Consider the following 22,141-nt stretch of genomic DNA (forward strand, 5'->3'; position numbering starts at 1 on the left):
ATGTCAAAGTCAGGTGGTGCGAAGTTTTGGCCTCGAATTGTGAACCTATGGAGGGTGCCATGATAAGGTGCCGTTTCTGCAGGAGTCACTATACAAGTTCGCAGGGTTCTGTGAACTTGTATGGTAAGTATGTTGAACTTCTTTTGCACCGCACGTAGCCAACCGTGCTCATCGAAGGTGCGACAGGAACTGCTTCTTGTGTTTAGCTCCGTCCCTCCCCCGCACCTCCGACTAGCACGGGTTGGCTACGTACGGTGCAAAAGAAATTCAACACGTGTACATGCAAACTTTAGACCGCAACAATAATAATCATGAAAACAAAAAGATGGTGTATTTCCCCGAGGTGCTTCCCAATTGGAGGAATGAAATCGGCAGCAGTGAAACTCACACGTCGCTCTGGGAGGTGTACATGTGCTCAAACAGCGACTCGATAGCCATCCACTTCACGGGAATCCGGCCCTGCGAATGCAAACGCGGTGGGTTAGTCAGCGTCGTCGTCACCCTCACCGCCACCGCCGCCGTCTATACCGCGGGGGAGGAGCATAGATGTTGGTGGGGGGGGGGGGGGCATAGAAGTAGAGTACAACAATAGATTTTTTTCTACACTGTCGGCTCCTGCCCACTATGTATCTCCGCAGTGCTTTGATAACATTGCTGCTGCCTGGTTGTCGCCCAGCCAAACACAATCCAGGCTTAACGCTGCTTAGTTTCCGAGATCTGCAAAGATCTGGTGCGTTGCGGGTGAATTGGTCATCATACCTACCAATTTTTAATTATTCTGAATAATACTAATTTGCCAATATAAATCTATACAATTCTCAAAATCTGCGAGCAATATGAATGATCATCATTACTAATGATTATTTCTTTATTCTATTTATCTTTTACTAAATAATACTTTGAGGAAAGCATTATTCATCATTGGAAATAAAACAATGCAATAAGTAATTTTTATTACCCTGATTTCTGTACAATACTATGCAACGTGTTGGGAGCATTGATGACTTGTTGAAAATTGCCTTTTTGATGAACACCAATCTTTGACATTTATTAATACTGTATGACTGTGGTAGCCTTATCCAACCCGTTATGCGAGTACATGATGAGCACATTCGACAAATGAAGACATCTCAATAAATGCGTCTCGCAAGAACGGTGACCTCAATCGTTACCAGATATCACAATCTTGCCTAGGCAGCCACTGGAGCGGTTCTCCATGAGTCTGGTGTCCAAAGAAGATGAGCTCAGGTCAGATGGCGGGAGACGGCCACGGAAGACCCTGGCGCTCGCTGCGTGTCTACTGCGCAAGCCGCTGTGAGATCTGCCCGAGGGTAGGGGCCGGTTGGCAAGGTTTGGTGGTGGCATCAACAGCTCTGGCGCCGTGATGACATCTTGATCTTTATGACAATACTGTAGCCAAAATCACACGAGTTAGCGTGTGCATTACCACGAAATAAATCTTCTTCAGTGAATGATCACAATCCAAATGAGTGGCTGGATCTGTAAAGAGGTCTTCGGCTCGCTTGTTTTACCAATCGCGCGTGGCCTACTTAACAGTGACATTCCAAGTCCAGTTAATGTAGAAACGCGATTGTAGCGCAACGATCTATCAGACCGCAATAAAGTGCGGTTGTAATGAACAGGAACAAACTAAGAAACATGCCTCATCTTCTTTCACTTAATTATTTTTCCCGGGCAATTAATTTTTCTGAAAAAAAGCAATTGCAATGAACTGTAAACGCTGGCAAATATTCAGCAGTGTCAAATTCCTATTACGTTGCCCTTTCTCAACGTTAATTGCAAAAGGAAAAATAAAGTTAAACATTTTCAACGGGGAGCTTGGGAGTCGAGCCACGCGCGAATTTATCAGCGGTGCAATCTTGCGATGATCTTCTATTGCAATAAAACAACGATAGTCGCAGCGCTCACTTACGGATGGTAAATCTAAACGATTAATTTTTGCACATCTCTGCCATGCCAATGTTTCTGGCAGAATTATTATTTCCATATATTCATCCGAACAAATTAAGAAGCGAGGATTTTGACCGCCTTTGCGTGCGTCTCTATCGCGGCTTTGCACACGCCGAGCAAAAAATGACTGTAACTGTGGACATCAAGGAGATCCGGGTGACTTGGTCGGCTGCCGTGTAGAGCTGTGACCAGGTGGCTCAGAGGTCAGAGAGCTGAGCCGGGCATCTCTGAGATCCGGAGTTCGATTCTTGGGGCCCTTGCGAGTGGTGTGGCTAGTGTCCCATTGGATATTGGCCGTGTTGGTGATTTAGGTGGGAGTTTGGTGAAGATTACAACTCGGCAGGGAGGGGTTATGAGTGTCAGTAAAGAGGGGCAGAGGAGAGCTCAAGATCTGTTGAAGATCTCTCTATGGGTGGACTGCTGATGGTATATATCTTGTGAATAAAGCCGACCTTCACCGACCCTACTCGCATTTGCTGGACTCTTCTTTACAATACGCTGGCCTCGCAAGATATCTGAATCTCTCTCAGGGGCCAAGCAGGGCCAGGTGTCTTGGCCAATGACACGTTTGTTGTGCATGACGCCCGGTCAGTACGGCTCGCACGCGGAGTCACCGTGTCATCTACTCGCGGTCTCGACTCGTTCACTGCCTGCGAGGGGTGAGCAGCATGGCTCGGGTCCTGCAGTGGAAAAACAACTTGCGGGCCCTGGTATGGCTTGGTTGTGCAGTGGAAAAAGAGCGACACGACAGTGGGACAACGCAGGAGGCTTGCCTTGGTGCGCTTGACGTACGAGTCTCCTTCGTAGACGTCTCGCGAGAGGCCGAAGTCGGAGATCTTCATCTTGCGACCCTCGGCCACCAGAACGTTCCGGGCGGCCAGGTCTCTGTGCACCAGCTGGGAGAGAGGCGTGGGCCCAACACACCCAGGAACACCGACGAGACGCAAACACCGTCAGCCATACGGACGGCAACCGCAGATCCCGCTTTGACAAATAGCGCCTCTTTAGACAGGGCGGTTAACGTGAGCAGTGAAGCAACTGATGAATAAATAAACAGGAGCAGCTCTCTGACGTGTTGTCGGGTCGTACCGCACGCTGTTCAGCACGATATCCGACGTTTCACTCCACGTTCTGGGAGCTTATCCAAGAACGTAACTGAATTCAGTTCCCCAAGTGTTACGAGCTTCTTAAGGCATGCAGAGCGAAACGTTGGACACCACGCCAAAAAAATATGCATACACATGGCACAATGTGACGATAGAGCGACACAGTCCAACCACAAAAGCCTATGCAGCCATAAAACCCGAGTGGAAATGAACAACCCGGCGTCGATACAATGCCGGATGAGGGGCTCCCGCATGCCCTGTCGGTCGAGGGGCATATTGGACGCTTACTGCACCGTGCGGGTGGCGGTCACGTGTGTCTGTTTGTCTGTATGTTGAACTTCTTTTGCACCGTACTTAGCCGACCGTGCTCATTGTTGCGCATTACAGGAACGATGAAGAGACCGGTAGGGAGGCGGAGACGAGAGTGTCCACAATTACGTCAGCTTTGGTCACAATAACTACTTCTTGTGCTCAGCTTGTTTTCCTTCCCCCCGCACGTACAATTAGCGCCGGTTGGCTACGTATGGTGTGAAAGAAGCTTAACACACATATGCATAGAAACATTCTGGTACGGAAGCAGCGTCAGTACGTGTCGCGCGGTGCGCGTGCGAAGGCCGTGCCGCCCTACCTTCATGTCGGCGAGGTACGTCATGCCGCGGGAGATCTGCCAGGCGAAGGAGACGAGGTCCCCGAGCGTGAGGCCGCGCTCGTCCGGGTTGTCCAGGAGCCGCGAGTTGCGGTTGGAAGACCCGGCCGGCACCGCGAACTCCGCCTTGCGGCGCACGCGCAGGAAGCTCCGCAGGGAGCCGTACTTGGCGTACTCCACGATGAGGTAGAGGGGGCCTTCGGCGACGAAGGTCGCCGCGCATACCAACACACAAAGATCCCGCCGCGCAGCCTTTAAGAAACCGTTGAGGGTGGGTGCCGTTAGCGAGTGGCGCCTGTGGAGGCCGACGCGGCGCGCGAGGGGTGGGTGGCTTGAACTCGATTCGCCTGACCCAATAATGATACCTGCGCCGAAATGTGCCCCATCGCTGTGCGTCAATCTGCTGCTCGGGGTGAAAAAAGCAACGTGGCGTACATCTGCCAGCAATGTACGGGTTTGTCAGCTGGCGTGAACACACGTACGTTTACACGCACGTACACACACACACGTACACACGTACACACGCGCGTACACACATGTGCAAAGACAAAGATCCCCCTCATATCCTTAACGGACTGCTGGGACAATTGTTGTTAGCGAGCACCTATAAAGGCCAACACAGCACACGAGGGGGTTGGTGGCCAGCAACACGCGCGGCTGCCTTAATTTCCCCAGGGCTGATGTTCACAAACAGCAGAGGCTATACATTTGAGGCTGAGTCGATCTCGGGGAAGCCCAGGTCCGGTTCACATAATCGCCACTGTTAATGGTCATTAGCGGGAATCGAACTCGGCTCACTGGGTACATGGCGCGTTGCGCTAACCACTGCACCACTGCTCCCCACGTTCATGCGCACACACACAGACACAATGTCGTTTTAATTTGTATTTAAGGTGTTAACAATGGGGGGGGGGGGGGTTGTTTCAGCTGGGTTTGTCGGGGTTGGCGACTCAAAAAGTATTTCTGCACCCGGCACACCACATCCAGAATACCTCTAACTATGAGCTTGTGAATTTTACTATTCACATGCCACCTCCTCCAGTCTAATCGGCCAGACAGAGAATATATAAATAAAAGCAATGAAGCCCTGCTAGCCATCAGGTACAGTTTGAATAAGCTTTACAAGTGGAAACTAGTCTTAATATTTGCAAGGAAACTCATTACGACGGCTGAAATATGTGAGTGTGTGTCAAGTTGAATTCCCTTGTCCCTGGTTATCTGCGCTGCTGATTGATTCCTGTTTTTTACATTAGTATATATTTTGTTATCAGTCTTAGCAATTTTCATATTTTTTTTTCCTATTGGCAGTCACGTCACGAGAATAATGAATCGCTGCAGTCAGGTGAGAGAGGCGACAACAGCCTCCGTGGCTACTGGTTGGTAGCAGTGGCCGGAAGTCCACTCTCTGACTACTCTCGTACCCCTTCTCCGCTGACACACGCACGGCTTTTCTCCACCGGCGGTGGTGACGAGCCGTAGCAGAGGGCAAAGCGTCAAAATCTAGTCTCACAAGACATCTGAATCTTGCTCAGGGACAAGCATGGCCAAGAGAGTGGATGATCATTTTCATCATGAAAAACGTCCTTAATGTGCAACATCGAATGGCACGGGTTCTGCAGTTGAAAAAAACAACAACCTGGCACCATCTGAGTCGTACCGGGCTGGATCAGCACGGTCTTGGCACGGCTAAGCTGTGCAGTGGAAAAGAAGGTATTGCTGGCCCTGTCTGTTCCCATGAATGGTTTTAATTTGAAGTTGCCCTGTCTATCGATGTTCATTTTACGTGAAAGAAAAAAAAATCAACACCATTCGTTCATAACACTGTCGACTTAAAATAAATACTTTATAATGGATGGCTCTTGTTCATCTCCCGTATGTGCTATGAAAAAGCGCCATTGCCTGTAACGTTTGGCAGTGGGCAACATTTCTAAAATTCATAGATTATATTTGTTTTATTTGAAGGCCACGGATGAATGTGTTAAGTATTTTTGTTAATTGTGCGTTAATTGTCCGTCGAGAACTGAGCTTCCAAACCTCTTAAGCCTTTCCCATTCCGACGACGTACGTGTACATCGTCAGTTTTTCTTCTGATTCCGTTCTGAACGGAATCGTGATAAAAACAGAAATAAAATAACTCTGCCGGTAGCGATGCTCCCACAAGGCCATGTGGGAGGGCGTGTGGCATAGTTTCGTGCCAGCTCTCATAGCACGATCGTGTCGCTACAGTTCTCTGCGGTGAGCACAATGTCTTTACAACAACAGCGCTATGCCTTTTAATATAATTAACGCTGAATCACTTGCGCTATCCCGATGACGGGGGGGGGGGTCACAGGGAACTCACCGTCCTGCGTGCAGGCCCCATGGAGGCGGATGATGTTGGGGTGGTTGACCTGCTTGAGGAGGTTGAGTTCCGAGAGGAGGTCCCTCAGTTCGCTGTGCGAGGCGCACTCTGCGGACGGAGCGATCGAGGCAAACGGTGGTCACGATTTTTTCCCGCACCTCCGCTTAGCGCGGTTGGCTACGTACGGTGTGAAAGGAGTTCAACGTACGGTACATACAACAAGTTCACCGAGATCTCTGGTCTCCTTCATAGGTTCACAATTCGAGACCCAAACTTCGCACCTCCTGACTTTGACATTCCTCAAATATGCCGGCGTGACCATCGGACCGCATCAGAACTATCATCAACAGGCCGATGTGCACACCTCCTTCACATATGGAAAGTTAAAGGCAAGCCACTGCGGTGTGATTGTGGCCATGGAACCCAAACTATGTACCGTGCAGTAAACTACTCTAGTCTGCACTCCTTCAATGGAGGATGAACAGCAACACGACACCAACTCCCTCCTGAAGCCCTCACGGCACGGCTAGCACACCTCAACATTGACATCTAATTCACGCACCTATTGCCATACGCAAGGATAGAATAGTTTCACAAATTTCACTTTGGAATACATATACGTGGAAATAAAACACAAGCACTGTCTAAAAGGTAAAAAAGAGGTAAAAGTGCAGCCCTGAATGGATGGAATTTGAAGTGATTGAAAGCGGTACCCCGGGCAAGAGCGAGAAATTATACAGAAAGAGGAAGAAAAATCACGCATTTGCATGAACCCTGCATGAACTGTGATCCGACGCGCTGCGTCCTCAGAATTAGCTAATTAGCGTCATCACATTGGCTGAAAGGCCGTAATTGTCGCTGGAGTTGATCACCGAGTTTTGGGCAGCCCCTTGAAATCAACTTTCCCAGTTTTGGCTCGGGTCCAGTCCCTGCGATCAACAACGCGTAATGCCAACATTTAATTTACATTGGATCACCTTCATGAGAGTTACCATGACTCCCACTACAGACGGTTCGATGGACAGACACACAATCGTAAAGACAGGGCTCAAATGATTAGCTCTGTTGATTAATCCGACAAACATTCCCTTCTCCAATAATGCGGCAGTTGCGTTCCTGAAGAACACCGCGTTATGGAAAAATCGCGTTCAAAATATATAATATAGGGTAAAGCACAGTCCGCGATAAGACGTAAGATGCGTATGCAGGCTGAACAAAGACTGAGGGTAGCATCTAGAAGCATCCAGCAGTATCCCGCCTTGTGTGATGTTATGCCGAGGCAGCCGTACACAATATAGAGGGGGCAGACTGTATTCATATTGCTTTTGTTCCAATGTCTTTTGCTTTTCTGAACTCGACGCTACTTGTTTTGCTTTCGTAATTTTTCGCATGACATATGTCGTTTTTTACCAATGAGGGCAGCCTTGACTCCTCACCTGGTTAAACAAAATAAACTTGAAACCTGAATCACTTACTCTCTCAACTTTCGTTGGAATTGTTTAAAAAAACAATATATAGTGAGATTTCTTCTTCTCGAGCATTTCTGAAGGGAACCCCGCGAGTCACATGACATCTTGGGCACACAGTTTCTGTTCAGACAGAAGCAATTACTGGCTTTGAGTGGCAATACAGCAATTATCTGATGACAAATTTCCAATGATTAAATGTAATAAAAAAGAGTACTATTTTGGTGTAAAACTTCTGCCGACTGCTATACAGTATACAAACTGAAATGAACATAAATATATATAAATCAAAGTAACTTTTTGATTCGACACTGCTAGATGAAGGCCTCCCCAGACTGTGTAGGTCACGTGAGGTTATTTGACCATACTTCTCCACGCTGGAAAGGTAGGCCAGGAACGGTGCCTTAATTTCCGCCAATGAAAACACATTTCATGAGGACTCCGGTTCTCCTGCGTTCTTGGCTGATGTTGATGCAGAGTGACGGCTCTCATTTTACATTCAGGTGGTCGAACCAGAATATTGCGCTGTGATGGTGCCTCCTCCTCCGAGTTCGTGAATGGGGCATTGAGTCGCTTATACGCTCCATGGTCTGTTCGAGGTGACCACACATTTTTCCATTTGTGCATCGAGTATCCGCATCTGCTGGCATTAAATGAGCTTAAAACAAACATTACATCGATTGTTTCGATATATACAAGGATTATAAACCACATTGATTTCCATACAGCCACAAGCTGATCATTGACATGACACAATGCGCTTCAGCAGAGAATGGAATTCCAAGCTCGTGGCCAGCAGTTAATGCACCCTCCGTAAAGGAGGTAGTGATTATGAAAATTGAATTCATTTCAATTTCCGAGCAGTGACAACATTGATCGTAAACATGCCCGTAAATACATTTTCCTCCGACTACATCTCCCACATATTGATTTTGTCAGAGCATTTCCAGCTCTGTGGTCAGCTGTGATTAATTGTCTTTATTAAGCGTTTTCTGTCGTTGTTGCAGAATTACATTTGGCAAAAATGTAAATTGGCGGTCGGGTTGAGGGTTTGGCGAGGGGTGGAGTAAGGTGAGCGCTGACTCAGAATCTGTGGGTAGATGTATTTACAAACTTTATATTTAAGTGGCCTTTTAACTGAGGTCAGAGCACTGAGCTGACACCGCTGAGATGCTGGGTTCATATCGAGGCGACTAGCCTGGGAGGTAACCGGGTTCCTCAAGTCCAATGAGTTGAAGGTCTTTGCCCAGTCACCAAATTCTGCGCAAAAAAAGCCATCAAATTCAATTTGGTTTTGCACTTAATTTGGCCAAATTATAACTTCGAGAATTAAAACTCGGTTTAACTACCACGTGATAATCATTGCTCTCGTTGGCAGGGCGGATGGCAAAGTTCTGCCCTTTGAATTCTGGACCATAGGTCACGTGAATGGGGCTGTGCGTTACAGGAGTGCGTTCAAGAGGGCAGCTCTGTGATCGGACCCATTGACTCACAATGGGAAGATCATCATTGGTTCTTAGTTGTGCCACGGTGGCGAGATGTTAACTACCTCGCCTGGTATGCAGGAGGTCGTGGGTTTGATCCCGACCCTGACGCCTGTATATATGGAGTTTGCATATTCTCCCCGTGGTCGCGTGGATTTGCCCCCGGGTCCTCCGGTTTTAACCTCCACATTTAGAATCGAAACACACGTTGAGAGTATTTGTCTGTTATAAATGTCCACATGATAAGCCACTTCAATGAACAATCATTTGTGGCCCGGTCACTTCTGAAAAAGAGCTACAAAGCTCGGTGGGCCTTACTTGGCAATAAATAAATAACTAGCTCCATAACGTCTACTCACATGGCTCGTTTTCTCTAACACGAAGAGACGCACTCTTCTACAAGATATCTCAATGGCTACTTCAGCTCATGAGATAACGCCGATAGCAGGCAGGATAACATTGGTGGGCAAGAAAATAAATAAATAAATGCATTAGCCATGCGGCTATATGGCCACATTGCTCGCTGCAGATATGGGGAGATCGTGCATTTTGCTGCGATGCACCAAGACTGTGGAACGCCAATATTACTATCTACTTTTAAATCAGGATTTGTGACTGTCACCACTTTAAAAACCAGCTTGAAAAATCAATTTTTATTCGTAGGCTTTCGCTGTAGTTTAATTTTTAGCTACACAGTGAGTGTAACTATTATGAATGGCTTTTACCATAGCGCTTTCTGAAATCTATCTACAGCACGAGTGTAGTTGTGATTATTGTTATCAGCATTATTATTTGTTCCTGTTGTATTTTGACTGGATTTTATCCCTACTTGTGAGCGTAGTTTTTTAATACTGAAATATTTTTCACATAAAAGCGCTTTCAAATATTTCATTACAAATAACTATTTATAGAATAAAGATTATTATTATAATGGCTTAATAGTTTAGTGGCTGTAACAGGGACTTTTGTTCGGGAGTGCGATGATATGTCAATGGTAAGGGACCGACCTCATTCGCTGGACAGTAATTCCCTGCGATACGATCTGGCCTCTGCAGACAATAATTTCAATTTGTCTTTCTGCCCAAATGAGGCCACTCCAGATTAAGTTTGAGTATACAGGATGATGTGTATCGTTGCACTAGACCCAGTGTGGTCCATTAGCGGCAGCTCAGCTATTATTATTGCATTTGAAGGCTTGGTAGGAGCATTTAGGAATTACTGAAAAGCATTCAATATAACACTAACTCCTGGGGCCGAGGATGTTTACCGTGTCATAGATCCAGACCTTTGAAAGCAATTTTCCGGCCTAGCAGTTTCACAGTTCCTAATTGGTATTTAAAGTTTATTTTCTTGATGTCAGTGGAAAGTTCAAATTGCCCGGCGTTGAGAAAACGTGAGTAATATGCGAGAATAACAGTTCAAAGGTCAAGCCTGCCTTCGGGGCTTTCTTAATGAAATATATCAAGAGTTCTAACTTCACTTTTAAGGGAAACTTACATCCCAGCGTACTGATAATTTAAATGTATTTATTTATCTGGGTCAGTTGATTATGAAAACAATTGGTTTACGAATACTATTATTGAAACTAGACTAAACTATGATAATCTCTCTGCCATGACCAACGCGCTCAAACCATGGAGATCTTGCAAGGTGATGGTAGCTTGCAGAGGCCTTCATTAGGGTGCCACGGTGGGGGGATGTTAATTACATCACCTGATATACAGGAGGTCGTAGGTTCGATTCAAACCCCGACGCCTGTGTATTTGGAGTTTGTGGTCGTGTGGATTTTTGAGTCCCCAGTTTTTCCCTCCACATTTATAAATATGCGTTTATAGGATTTGGCTGCGAAATTTTCCATGTGATAAGCCATTTCGTTGCGCTTTCATTTGTGTCCAGATCGCTTCTGAAAAAAGAGCTATGTAGCTCAGTGGGTCTTACTTTGGAGATTTTTTTTTTCATAATTTATAGATTTTTTTTTTTATAATAGTTTAAATACAATGTTTAATTTCTTAAAAGTGCAGGCAAATGAGTAATATCACAAAGCAAATCTGTGGAATTGCATTTGGAGTAGAAATCAGGATTTGTAAATGTGACATTCATGCAATAACACGGAGCAGCCATTGGTCGAATTTTGCAAGATCGTTAAGCTGCGCTGTTCATTGAATGACGTGCATTGGCATGTCCCCACAAAAACCAATACAGGCGACTCTGGTAGATCACAGATGGCCGACCGCATCACACATCACAAACCTTCACTCGTGTGGCTTCCCGAAGGATATCTGTATTCTCGTATAATTCGTTTTCATAGATATTCATTCAGCTAATGCAATCGGTTTGTTCACGTGTGAATGTCTCCACTGCTATTTGTGCGTTTTGCTTATTTGGTGTACAGTATTTTCCACTGGAAATCAAATCGTATGCAAAGTGCGTACAGTATATACATTTTTGGCACATCACAAACAAACTACAGGTTTCTACTCGCTCTGCATTCTCTGTTATTGCTGTAGAATATCTCACTGCGTGTAACTTCTAGCTCATTAGAGGGCATTTGTTATTGGTGATAGTTGCAGTTTTTGTGCCTATTTCTACACCACTGCCAGAACACAGTAATACAAAAATGACTACAAAAGATTTAGAAGTGAGTAGCTTTTCGAGATTTTTCCTCCCCACAGAGAACTCGGTCCACCGGTGGCCAGTCCCGTCTATGGCAGTGCACCTTGGTGTCTAAATCTTTTGTAGTAATTTTTGTATTATTTCTTCAGTATAAATACATGTTAATTTTGATTCATATGTTGCTTTTTTCTGACTTATGTGAACGAAAAGATACAAATTCACCCGTTTTCTCATTAAAAATAAGTCAATTTCTAAATATTACTGTCCTGGCCACAAAAGCAAAGTTTTTGGGGAATAATATCAATTTTCTGTACTTTTGAGGCGCAATAGATTTAGGAAAAAATAATGTTTTGTTACACAGTGGATTTTTTTACCATTGGCTCAAAGCTGCAAGCGGAGGGCGAGCATCACCTCAATTCCCACTTGAGCAGGACATCCACTTTGACCTTCGACTTAACCGCAGGTGGCATTATCAGGACCCGTGCACAAATACAACCACTAATAATAGTAAAAGAAAGTCCTCGTGAGCCACAGTGAACAGGGCTCCCATGCAATCATCACCTTTCAGCATCTTGACGGCCACGGTGGTGTAGCCGGCCTTCCCCTTGAGCCGGAACGCCGTGGCCTTCACCACCTTCCCAAACTCGCCCTCGCCGAGCGTCTTGCCCAGCGCCAGGTTTTTGCGCGGGAATTCCCACTTGGGATCCTCCTGGTGGGTGGGAGGGGGTAGCAGACGATGGCGATAGGCGTACTGTGCGCATCGACACCACGCGGTGACTCCTTGCTTCCTGCAGAAATGCGTCGTGTGTAAAAAGCAGCTTGTAGGGTCGGCTTTTGAACTTTTTTTTATCTCAAGCATGGGGGGGGGGGGGGGGGGAGGGCGGTTTGTGAACGGGGAGCGAGGTGGCCGGCGGCGACTCACGAGGATCTTGCAGGCTTCCACCGACGAGAGGTTGTCCGCCGACTCCGAGGGCGGCATGCGGTTGTTGTTGGACGAGTAGGTGACCGGCTGCCGCCGGAACGTGAGCTCTGCCGTGGGCAGTGAGCTGCCCTTGAGCTGCCCCTTCTGCCTGCGGCGCCGCAGGATGGTGACGGCCAGCGAGAGCGCGATGATGACCGAGCACACGCCCGCCGTGGCCACGACCGCCCGGCAGCCCTCGTCGCAGCCGGGCTCTACGCGCACGGACGATGCGGCGGAGGGGACCGCGCACGAGGACGTGAACAAAGCGGACGGTCACCACAAAAGGTCGTCCGGAGGTCGTGGCTTCGTGGGGGTCGATCGCCTCGGAGCATGCTCGTGGAACCGAAACGTCGGACGTCGCTCCGAACAATGCTCGGTACGACCCGGAAACATGGTCGTAGAGAGCTGCTGCCCGTTGTGCAAAATACCGGTTGCTCTGATCCTCACGTTAATCTACTCCTTATAGAAATGCTATTTGTGAAGAGCAAAATCATCTGCAGTTGCGGGTTGTTCGGTTGATGGTATTTGTCTTGCTGTGGTGTCACATTAGAAACCTAAACTCTAAGACTACTTGATGACCCTCTGTCTTCCGTGAATGGTTGCAGCGAAGTGGCCCTGACTGTAACAGTGTTCAGTTTATGTGTTAAGGTAAAATCTGGTTCGTTGAAAAAAACTGAATCTGACAACGTTATTTTAATGCCATGCACCTTTTTCTCCCTGTCGAGGTGTAAGATGGTGACCATGCTGAACTTGCAGTGCAGAAGGTCGCTGGTTGGACCACTCGGCGTGGCAAGTTGAAACAAAGTAAAATGGAAAGTCCATCTCAACTGGGTCACGCCGCAATAAATAAAATCATTCACAGTATATACGCCCTTCAAAATTCATCAAAAAGTCGCTTGACAACCAGCCAAGGCTATTTCTCAAGAAACATATTTTTCTACATCTTTTGTACATTAATTTAATAGTTTTTTGCCTTTTTTGGGCATAATGGAAAATGGCAACTGAACTAAAATTAAGCTCGACACGAAACTAAACACGGCCACTGGAATTCTTCCAAAAATCAAAACAACTGAGAGCATTATTGTTTTTAAAACGCATTAAAGAGAATGGAACGACTTTCCTTCGGCATATTTGTCCCCCTCACGTGGGTCCAAAACGCAAACGTTTCCTGTAATTTTCGCGCCAATGCAAAATGTGACATTTGGAATTACAAGCGTGGTATGGATACGCTGTCAGCGCGGTTAGAGTCCAGGGGCCCGGTGCAGTTGCACCAGGGCCAGCTATGGGCAGGGCATCACGGCGTGGTGCACACCGAGTCTGGCAGAGCTATCAAAATGGGGGCTACACAGTCAGAGCAAATTCACTTGAGCTATAAAATAATCCTGTCAACGTTAAGAGTTTTAAAGTATAATATTCATCAACATCATCCTGCCTCAGCCTATGATCTATAGATTCTATGCACTGCTGGATAAAGGCCTTCCCCATGCGTCACAGTCTTGCGATGGGACCATCTGTATAGCTTCCACATGCAAACTGATTTCATCTCCGTGGTGGCCATGGACGCACAGGTGCGGTTCCCACCTTCTGGCTGGCATTCCGTCATGAAGTCTCCACCAACAGCCACCGTCACCTTCAGTGCACGGGTCCTAGTCCACTTACTTTTTTCCGTAACATAACTCAAGTAAATTTCAGCTCCTGCGTTCCATGCATTCCAATTCCCGACGAAGCTCCCAGCTTTGCTGGTGCAATATTAAAGATCACGCCGAACAACCTGTGGTACAAGCTGATAACATGTCCCAATGCACAACAGTCTGCGTTTTTAAATAAAAAAGGGTATTTTGAACAACTCATCCCTGTATAAACCTTAAGGAGGCCTATAAAGTTCCAAGAAACATCCTCAGCACGAGACAAATACTAAACTCCACTCCCATGCGCAATATCAAACGCAGTAAATAGCAGTCAATTGCTCAATGAGCTTCACCGCATCCTCTGTGGCTTTACAAGCACAGAGGAGCTCTTTCATAGTGTCCTCCGATCATTTATACGGTGCACTGAAAGGACGGCAGGCAAACGTTAACGCTTTCAAATATATGTTGAGCCATCCGGAAAGATCGGCCGTTAAATTAAAGGGCAAAGTGAGAGAGCCAAGCGTCTCTCCGCGAGAAAAGACATTCCCTTCTTTCATCTCGTCCGAATTAAATTTTGTACTCGAGTTGAAATGAAAAAAAGCAAAACCAGGCGAGGCCTTGAGTGGAGAGCGGAGCACAGAGGTTATCAGCTTGATCCGATGAATTGACAAAAAAAGTGGGTTTCCATTGGGCTCATCATTTTTTATCTTTCCCCCCCCCCCTATTTGATCTCAAATGTGACATCAGCATCATGTCACGAGATGTGAGAATCCATCGTGGGATTCTCAGAATCCACGTGGGATTCTCACGGAGCAGTGCTGTCTCCCTTGCCTATTAGCAAGAATTGCCTGCAGAAGTGGACATCACAGAACTACTACCACTATCCGTACAATATGGGTGGTGGGGGGGGGGGCAGCACTTTCCCACCTGTCCTGTCACCGAGTAGAATTCGTCGCACGACAGCCAAAGTGATATTTGTAATTCTGGAAGCTGGAATTCATCCAAACAAAAATGTGAAACCACATTTAATGATCATCAGTGACCAGAGGGAGACGGAAATCAATCAATGATCAGCTGATGCTGCGGCTACGATGGCAGTGGTGCAAGAGTGCAAAAAAAAAAAACTCGACACGTTTGTCAATAACACTGTGGCCTTAACTAGAAAATATATATAATGGGCGATGTTGTAGGCAATAGCCCTTTTCATGGGACCTGATGGGGCCATTATCCGAAACGTTGCCTCATATATTTTTCCTCTGAAGGCCACCGTGTTATTGAAGAATGTGTTGCGTTTTTTTTTTAGAAAAGTAAGTGCATTGGCTTGGGCAGGACGCATCGTCACGGCTATAAATGAATGACTGACAATGGTCAAGAATAATGATGGTAGCCAAGAATCCAACGCATCCGAGAGAGCGTGCATATACCGAGGAGATGGAGCGATGAAATCAGCTTGTATGCAGTTGCCAAGTGGGTCATTGTTATATCGCAGGATCATGAGAGAGATGGTGGCGAAGTTGGTGGAGGCTTTCGACCAGAAATGGCTCCGTAAATTATTCACGAATGTGTTGAGTTTCTCACGTAAAAATATCAACATTGATAGACAGGGCAGCTAAATGAAACCATTCAAGGGACAGACTGGGTCAGCAATGACTTATTTTTTTCAACTGTACAGCTGAGCCGTGCTGAAACCGTGCTGAGCCAGCCTGGATCGGCTCAAAGGGTGCCAGGTTGTTTTTCCACTGCAGAAACCGTGCATTGATGTAACACGTTAATTATTTTCATGTCACCTACTACGAGACCACAGTGGGTGAGAAATTGTGCTGTTTTCTTTAACATATAGGCTTTCATTACCATTATTATCATCACAATTATCCTCTATTTAAGACCAAAACAAGAGGATTTCTCCACAATTCTGGCTGTCGCTTGATGAGGCTGGTCGTAATTACCGCTTAAATGTCACTGTACTTGTATTGTATATGTTGTGGGTTTACTCTCCAACACACAACCAGTGTGCTGAACTAGTAACTAATTGGTGCTTTTTGTTTACGTGACAAACCTCACAGATTGGCTGTGTCGGGTGGTGGCGGGTTTAACAACACATTTCAAGTTACGCAATCTATCCCAAAAAAATTAAACTCTATCATGCTTGACCATACTTCACCAAGCTAGCCAGTGAGGGTGAGTGAAGGGGGCAGGCCCAGGTCACGTTCACATTTCATGTCCGCTCATGTTTGTTTTGTTTTTATTTCATGGACACCCCCCACCCTATGGGAGAAACAAGAACCGAGACGTTACATTCGTTGCAGTGTTGCGTTGTGCCCTGGAGGGGGGAGGGGAGCTTTTTACCTTCTATGTCAGGGAGCTCGCAGATGCACTTGAGGATGTCGTAGCAGTAGCACGTGCCATGGCCGGCGCGGATCCCGAGCGGGTACCCCATCTCGTGGCCGCCAATTACGTTGCCTGCATCACGGTTCACGTCACATCGGTTTTGCGTGGGGATAAAGCTTGAGGAGGCAGCCAAGCAAAGTCGAAATCGGGGTTTTTCCCAGGCCCAGGTGATCAACGCGGGACAGGTGGAATGCGTCGAGAAACTGAAATGCGCTGGCAGTGGCTTCTCACGAAGGAGACTGACGGACTTGCATAGAGGCTCATAGAGTTACAGAGACACTGAATCACATAGAGGCCCACAGAGTTACATCGACACCGACTGACTAACATAGAGGCCCATTGAGTTACAGAGACACCTTCTGACTCGGATAGAGACCTACAGACCCACGTAAAAAACCCCTTTGTGCTTCACAGAGAGACCCTTAGGCTCACATAGAGGCCCATGGGCGCACACAGACAGCTAATGACTCACACATAGACCCACACACCCACGTAAAAACCCAATCACTCACATAGAGACCCTTAGACTCAAATATAAACTCTTAGACTCAAATAGAGACTGACTGAATAACTAGAATGGTAAATTATGATCCAGTTTCAAACTCAGTCATACCATGGACTTCAATGATGGCTTCTAAGATGGCTTAAAAAATAATTCCAACAATATTTTTCTTAACATTTGCAATGCATTATGTCGTATTTTCGTCATCCCCCCCCCCCCCCACCAATTTTATCCTGATTGTAAAATCAGCGTCACGAGATCAGGAACCCAATCGGAACTCTCGCAGTAAGAAGTGCATCGCGTTGTGCTGAGGAAATGGTCAGCGGAAGGAGATATCACACATCACTTCGGATAAATTATAAGTCACCCAACAAACGTGCAACCTTGTCCCAACGTTCCATGTTTACCCAGAGACGACCCGACATCATTTTTCCAGGTTGGTTAATCAGAGTCAAGATTCAATGGATGTGATACTCACCAGACTCAACGCAGTCTTGCGGGCAGAGGTCTTCATTGTCCCTCTCCATCTCGTCGCACACTCCGTCTGGGCACGTGAGCAGGTTTGAAGAGCACGTGGAGTAATTCTTATTTATCCCTGGGATGAGAAAACGCGAGACAGACGAAAACACGGAGCTACATTTTCACAAGTTTCCTCATGTTCACGAATGGCATTTCCAAAAGACTTCCGAGATAGAGCGATCTTATCAACAAAAATAATCCCATCGTAATCTAAGTTTACCACCTCTCCTGGTTTTTGCCAGGATGTCTTCCTTTTGAGATAGCGGTCCTTGGACTGCAAGCAGTCTGTATGTTCATCCTTCTGCGGTGGGTTTTCTCCGGGTTATCCATTTGTAGTGAGTCCAACTGAGTCGCATACGTTATTCTTTAGAGGCAACACTATTATTGTAACACGTATATATAAAGGGGTAACTGTCCCTTTACCAGAAACAGCCTGGGGTGGTGACCACCCAGCTAACTACACTATACGTGGGAGTTACAGCTACGAAGGGCCGGACCCTCACTCGGATCCCCGGCCACGTGTTGATGCCTCGTAGGACGTAGAGCTTCCAGCTTGTAGACGTGGAACTTCTAGCTTGTAGATGTGGAGCTTCCGGCTTGTAGACGTGGAGCTTCTAGCTTGTAGATGTGGAGCTTCCAGCTTATAGACGTGGAGCTTCCAGCTTGTAGACGTGGAGCTTCTAGCTTGTAGATGTGGAGCTTCCAGCTTGTAGACGTGGAGCTTCCAGCTTGTAGATGTTGAGCTTCCAGCTTGTAGACGTGGAGCTTCTAGCTTGTAGATGTGGAGCTTCCAGCTTGTAGACGTGGAGCTTCCAGCTTGTAGGTGTGGAGCTTCCAGCTTGTAGACGTGGAGCTTCTAGCTTGTAGGTGTGGAGCTTCCAGCTTGTAGACGTGGAGCTTCCAGCTTGTAGACGTGGAGCTTCCAGCTTGTAAACGTGGAGCTTCCAGCTTGTAGACGTGGAGCTTCCAGCTTATAGGTGTTGAGCTTCCAGCTTGTAGGTGTTGAGCTTCCAGCTTGTAGATGTTGAGCTTCCAGCTTGTAGATGTTGAGCTTCCAGCTTGTAGACGTGGAGCTTCCAGCTTATAGGTGTTGAGCTTCCAGCTTGTAGGTGTTGAGCTTCCAGCTTGTAGACGTGGAGCTTCCAGCTTGTAGACGTGGAGCTTCCAGCTTGTAGATGTTGAGCTTCCAGCTTGTAGATGTGGAGCTTCCAGCTTGTAGACGTGGAGCTTCCAGCTTGTAGACGTGGAGCTTCCAGCTTGTAGACGTGGAGCTTCCAGCTTGTAGATGTTGAGCTTCCAGCTTGTAGATGTTGAGCTTCCAGCTTGTAGATGTGGAGCTTCCAGCTTGTAGACGTGGAGCTTCCAGCTTGTAGATGTTGAGCTTCCAGCTTGTAGACGTGGAGTGGAGCTTCTAGCCTCCCGGGTCGGGGCCGACTCCGCCCTCGGCCCCGCCCGTCTTCTCGAGCGTTCTAGCTCCCTCTCGATCCCTCTCGAGAGCTCACCGCAGGGGGGGATGGCACCGCGGGGGGGGGGGGGGGGGGGGAGGGACGGCGCCACGGGGGAGGGACGGCGCAACTGGGGGACCGTGCGTGCCTCACCTGACGAGGGTCCCCGCCTCCACTGGCAGCGGCCTGTGACGGCGCCCAGAGCACTGCAACTCTCGCACCCCTCCTGCCGGTCGTTCTCCGAGCAGGAGCTGGAGCACTTGCCGGGCGACGGCACGCACGACTCCCCTAAGTGCACAGAAACACAAAGACAAATCCCCCCCCCGTGTAGCCTTAACAGAATGTTGGAGCATGTGCTGTTAGCCAGTAGCACCTATGAAGGCTGGCAAAGGCGCACGAGGAGGTGGGTGGGCAGCCCCACTTTTTTATGGGAGGGAAAGACAACAGCGGTTGTCCTTTGGGTTGACTTGCCCCTGGAATGTGGAGTTTAGACAACTGGCTCTCGGCTTCAAACGGGAGAGGAGCACTGCCTGAATGCTCATTTGAGCGAGAACACCACTTTGATTTTGACTGAATGCAAGAGCACAAAATGGACAGCGTGGTGGCACTCTTATACAGGAGGATGCACAAGAACTGGCTGCTGTACACGTGCACCCGCCAGCATCGTGTGCCGGTAGAGAAAGCTTGGGAATGAAGGGGGCAGCAGCAGCAGCAGGGCCAGCGATGCGGCAAGCCGGTGCTAGACATCCGTGATCCATCATCGCGCAAACGCGTAGGCTCTCTCGGAAATTCGCGGAAAAAAATGAGAATCATTCTGAAACCCCAGCGCGTTATCTCGAAACCTGCCCACAATTGAATTATGTTCTCGAGCACTGCTGCACGACAAGCCGTATTACATTTTTTTCTTTACTGAATGGCGATATTCAGGTAGCGTTTGAAAATCAGCAAAGAAATATTCTTTGCACGAAGCTCAGATGAGCTCAATGTCACCGAGAGCAACGGATCGCATGCAACAAACGCCAAATAAGCATAAACTCATTTTACTCGCGGCCTGAATACCTTTGCCTTAATTAAATATTGATAAGTATTAATTGCATGTAACCAATGCCCTAATCATTATTCATGTAACCAATGCCCTAATCATGTAAAACGATGCCATAATTATGGCGCACGTGAACAATCGAACAAAGACGGACGGGGCGCACTAGATGCCGAAGTCTAATGAAGTGAAGGGCCGCGTCACCCGACGCGGACTGGAACTACTTTGCCCCCCCCGTGTGCGCCGGTCCGACATAAGAGCAACACTCCACCTTCCCAGACGACCAGCTTGAGCGTTATCTATTCCCGCCATCACGCACATACGTCCACGCTATTATCATTATCATCATCAGCCACGATCGATCGATCGACCGCTGGACGAAGGCCTCCTCTTGAGCCCACCACCGTCTCTCCAAGTGCCACGTTGCGACAACTCACGAAGCTCCTGGCCGCGGCTTCATTGCTCCGTTTCCGCGATGCTGCGCTTTCAGGTGCGCTGATGCGGCCGTCTGGAATGCTCTTCCTTCCGATGTTAGGAAGCTACTGGAGCTAAGCACTTTTAAAACTAGATTGAAAACTAATTTCCTTAGAATTGCCTTTTGTGTGTTTAGTTTGTCGTCCTTCCCCCGCACCTCCAATGAGCACGGTTGGCTACGTACGGTGCGAAAGAAGTTCAACACACATACATGACGGGCGTACTCCAAGCACGTCAGTGGACTGATATTACATGGTGTCTCGGAAGAAATGTCCATCTTGAGCAGTTCCCGCGATTTTTAGATGTTCATTTCAGACGAATCACTCACCCACCCACCCATGAACTCATGAAATAATTAACTCGCTCGCACGCGAAGGGGATCTAATGGCACAGTTGAAAAGAAAGGTTTTGAGCAGAGGCTTGAACCACTAATCCTACTGAGCGCTGAAATGTGCTCAATCCCTGTGTGTCAATATGCTGCTCTGGGGGGAAAAAGCAACTTAGCGTACATCTACCAGCGATGTACGGTTTGTCAACTCGCACGTACACACCCACGTACACACCCACGCGCACACCCACGCGCACACCCACGCGCACACACCCACGCACACACCCACGCACAAAGACACCCCGTGCCACGCCTGGCCACCTTTGTCTCCCGAGTGGCGGTGTTTCACATTGCACAGGTACTCATTCGAGCCTGCGTCGACCTAGGGGAGGCCCATTACCAGTTAAGATAATCGTCACCGGTGTTGGCCGTGAGCGGGAATGGAACTCGGGGCCGCCGTGTTCATAGCGCAGCGCGCTAACCGCTACACTACTACCGCTCCCCACTGTTAGCGAGCACACACACAACAACAACAACAGCCATTCGCCACTAATTGGCGGTGACAGAAACCACGGTGCTTGTGCCAGGAAAGATGCACGTTGAGGCAGGAGGTCAAGGGGCAGACCCAGCAGGTGCCACGGGCCGACTGACTGAGATGACTGCCCCTTGCACCACCTGTGGCCCCTACTGCGCCAACACACACACGCACGTACACACGTACACAACGCGCCCGCTCGGACGCACCTCTGAACACGACGTGCAGAGTGGTGCTGGCCTGCAGTCCGGTGACGGCGTCGTGCGCGGTCAGCGTGAAGCGCAGCTCGGGGCAGCGAACGCGGTCGCACAGCAGCGCCGTGTCGTTGACGTAGAGCCACCCGCCGGGCCGCGTCATCGCCAGCGCGTGGGCGCACGCCGACGGAGCTCGCTCCCTCGCGCCGCTCGCCACCGCCGCCGTCGCCGCCGCCGGCGTCGCCGCGCCGACAGCTGCGGCCTCCTCCTCGGAGCCGTTGGGGGAGATGCCGCGGGGGGGCGGCTGATGGACGCTCGGCGGCGGCGGCGGCTCGGAGTCGGCGGGAGCGATGGTGTAGGAGACGGTGGCGGTGTGCAGCGCGGAGCAGTTGAGGACGCACGCCTTCCACACCTGCGGCGAATGCGCGCGGTGAAGGTGCGGCCCTGCAAGTGTTGTGCACGTTGTTCTACGGCTTTTCAAAATACGTTGTCATGCTGTGC

General features: G+C 48.3%; 1 protein-coding gene across 2 annotated transcripts in view; it reads right to left on the reverse strand.

The window, feature by feature from the left end:
• The window catches only part of RET (ret proto-oncogene), a 68,326-nt gene that overhangs the window by 12,787 nt on the left and 33,398 nt on the right, over positions 1-22,141 (reverse strand). For both annotated transcript variants that reach the window (XM_061571274.1, XM_061571275.1), the window contains 10 exons: positions 21,656-22,052; positions 19,224-19,358; positions 17,585-17,701; positions 16,563-16,676; positions 12,550-12,800; positions 12,189-12,336; positions 6,065-6,172; positions 3,706-3,920; positions 2,745-2,867; positions 389-459 (listed from right to left, as the gene is read on the reverse strand). In XM_061571274.1, coding sequence (XP_061427258.1) covers positions 389-459; positions 2,745-2,867; positions 3,706-3,920; positions 6,065-6,172; positions 12,189-12,336; positions 12,550-12,800; positions 16,563-16,676; positions 17,585-17,701; positions 19,224-19,358; positions 21,656-22,052 — 1,679 coding nt within the window. The remainder of the gene's footprint in view (positions 1-388; positions 460-2,744; positions 2,868-3,705; positions 3,921-6,064; positions 6,173-12,188; positions 12,337-12,549; positions 12,801-16,562; positions 16,677-17,584; positions 17,702-19,223; positions 19,359-21,655; positions 22,053-22,141) is intronic.

This window comes from Lethenteron reissneri, chromosome 47, assembly GCF_015708825.2.
Source record: "Lethenteron reissneri isolate LAM-NWPU_2019-01 chromosome 47, ASM1570882v1, whole genome shotgun sequence".
NCBI classification, from domain to species: Eukaryota; Metazoa; Chordata; class Hyperoartia; order Petromyzontiformes; family Petromyzontidae; genus Lethenteron; species Lethenteron reissneri.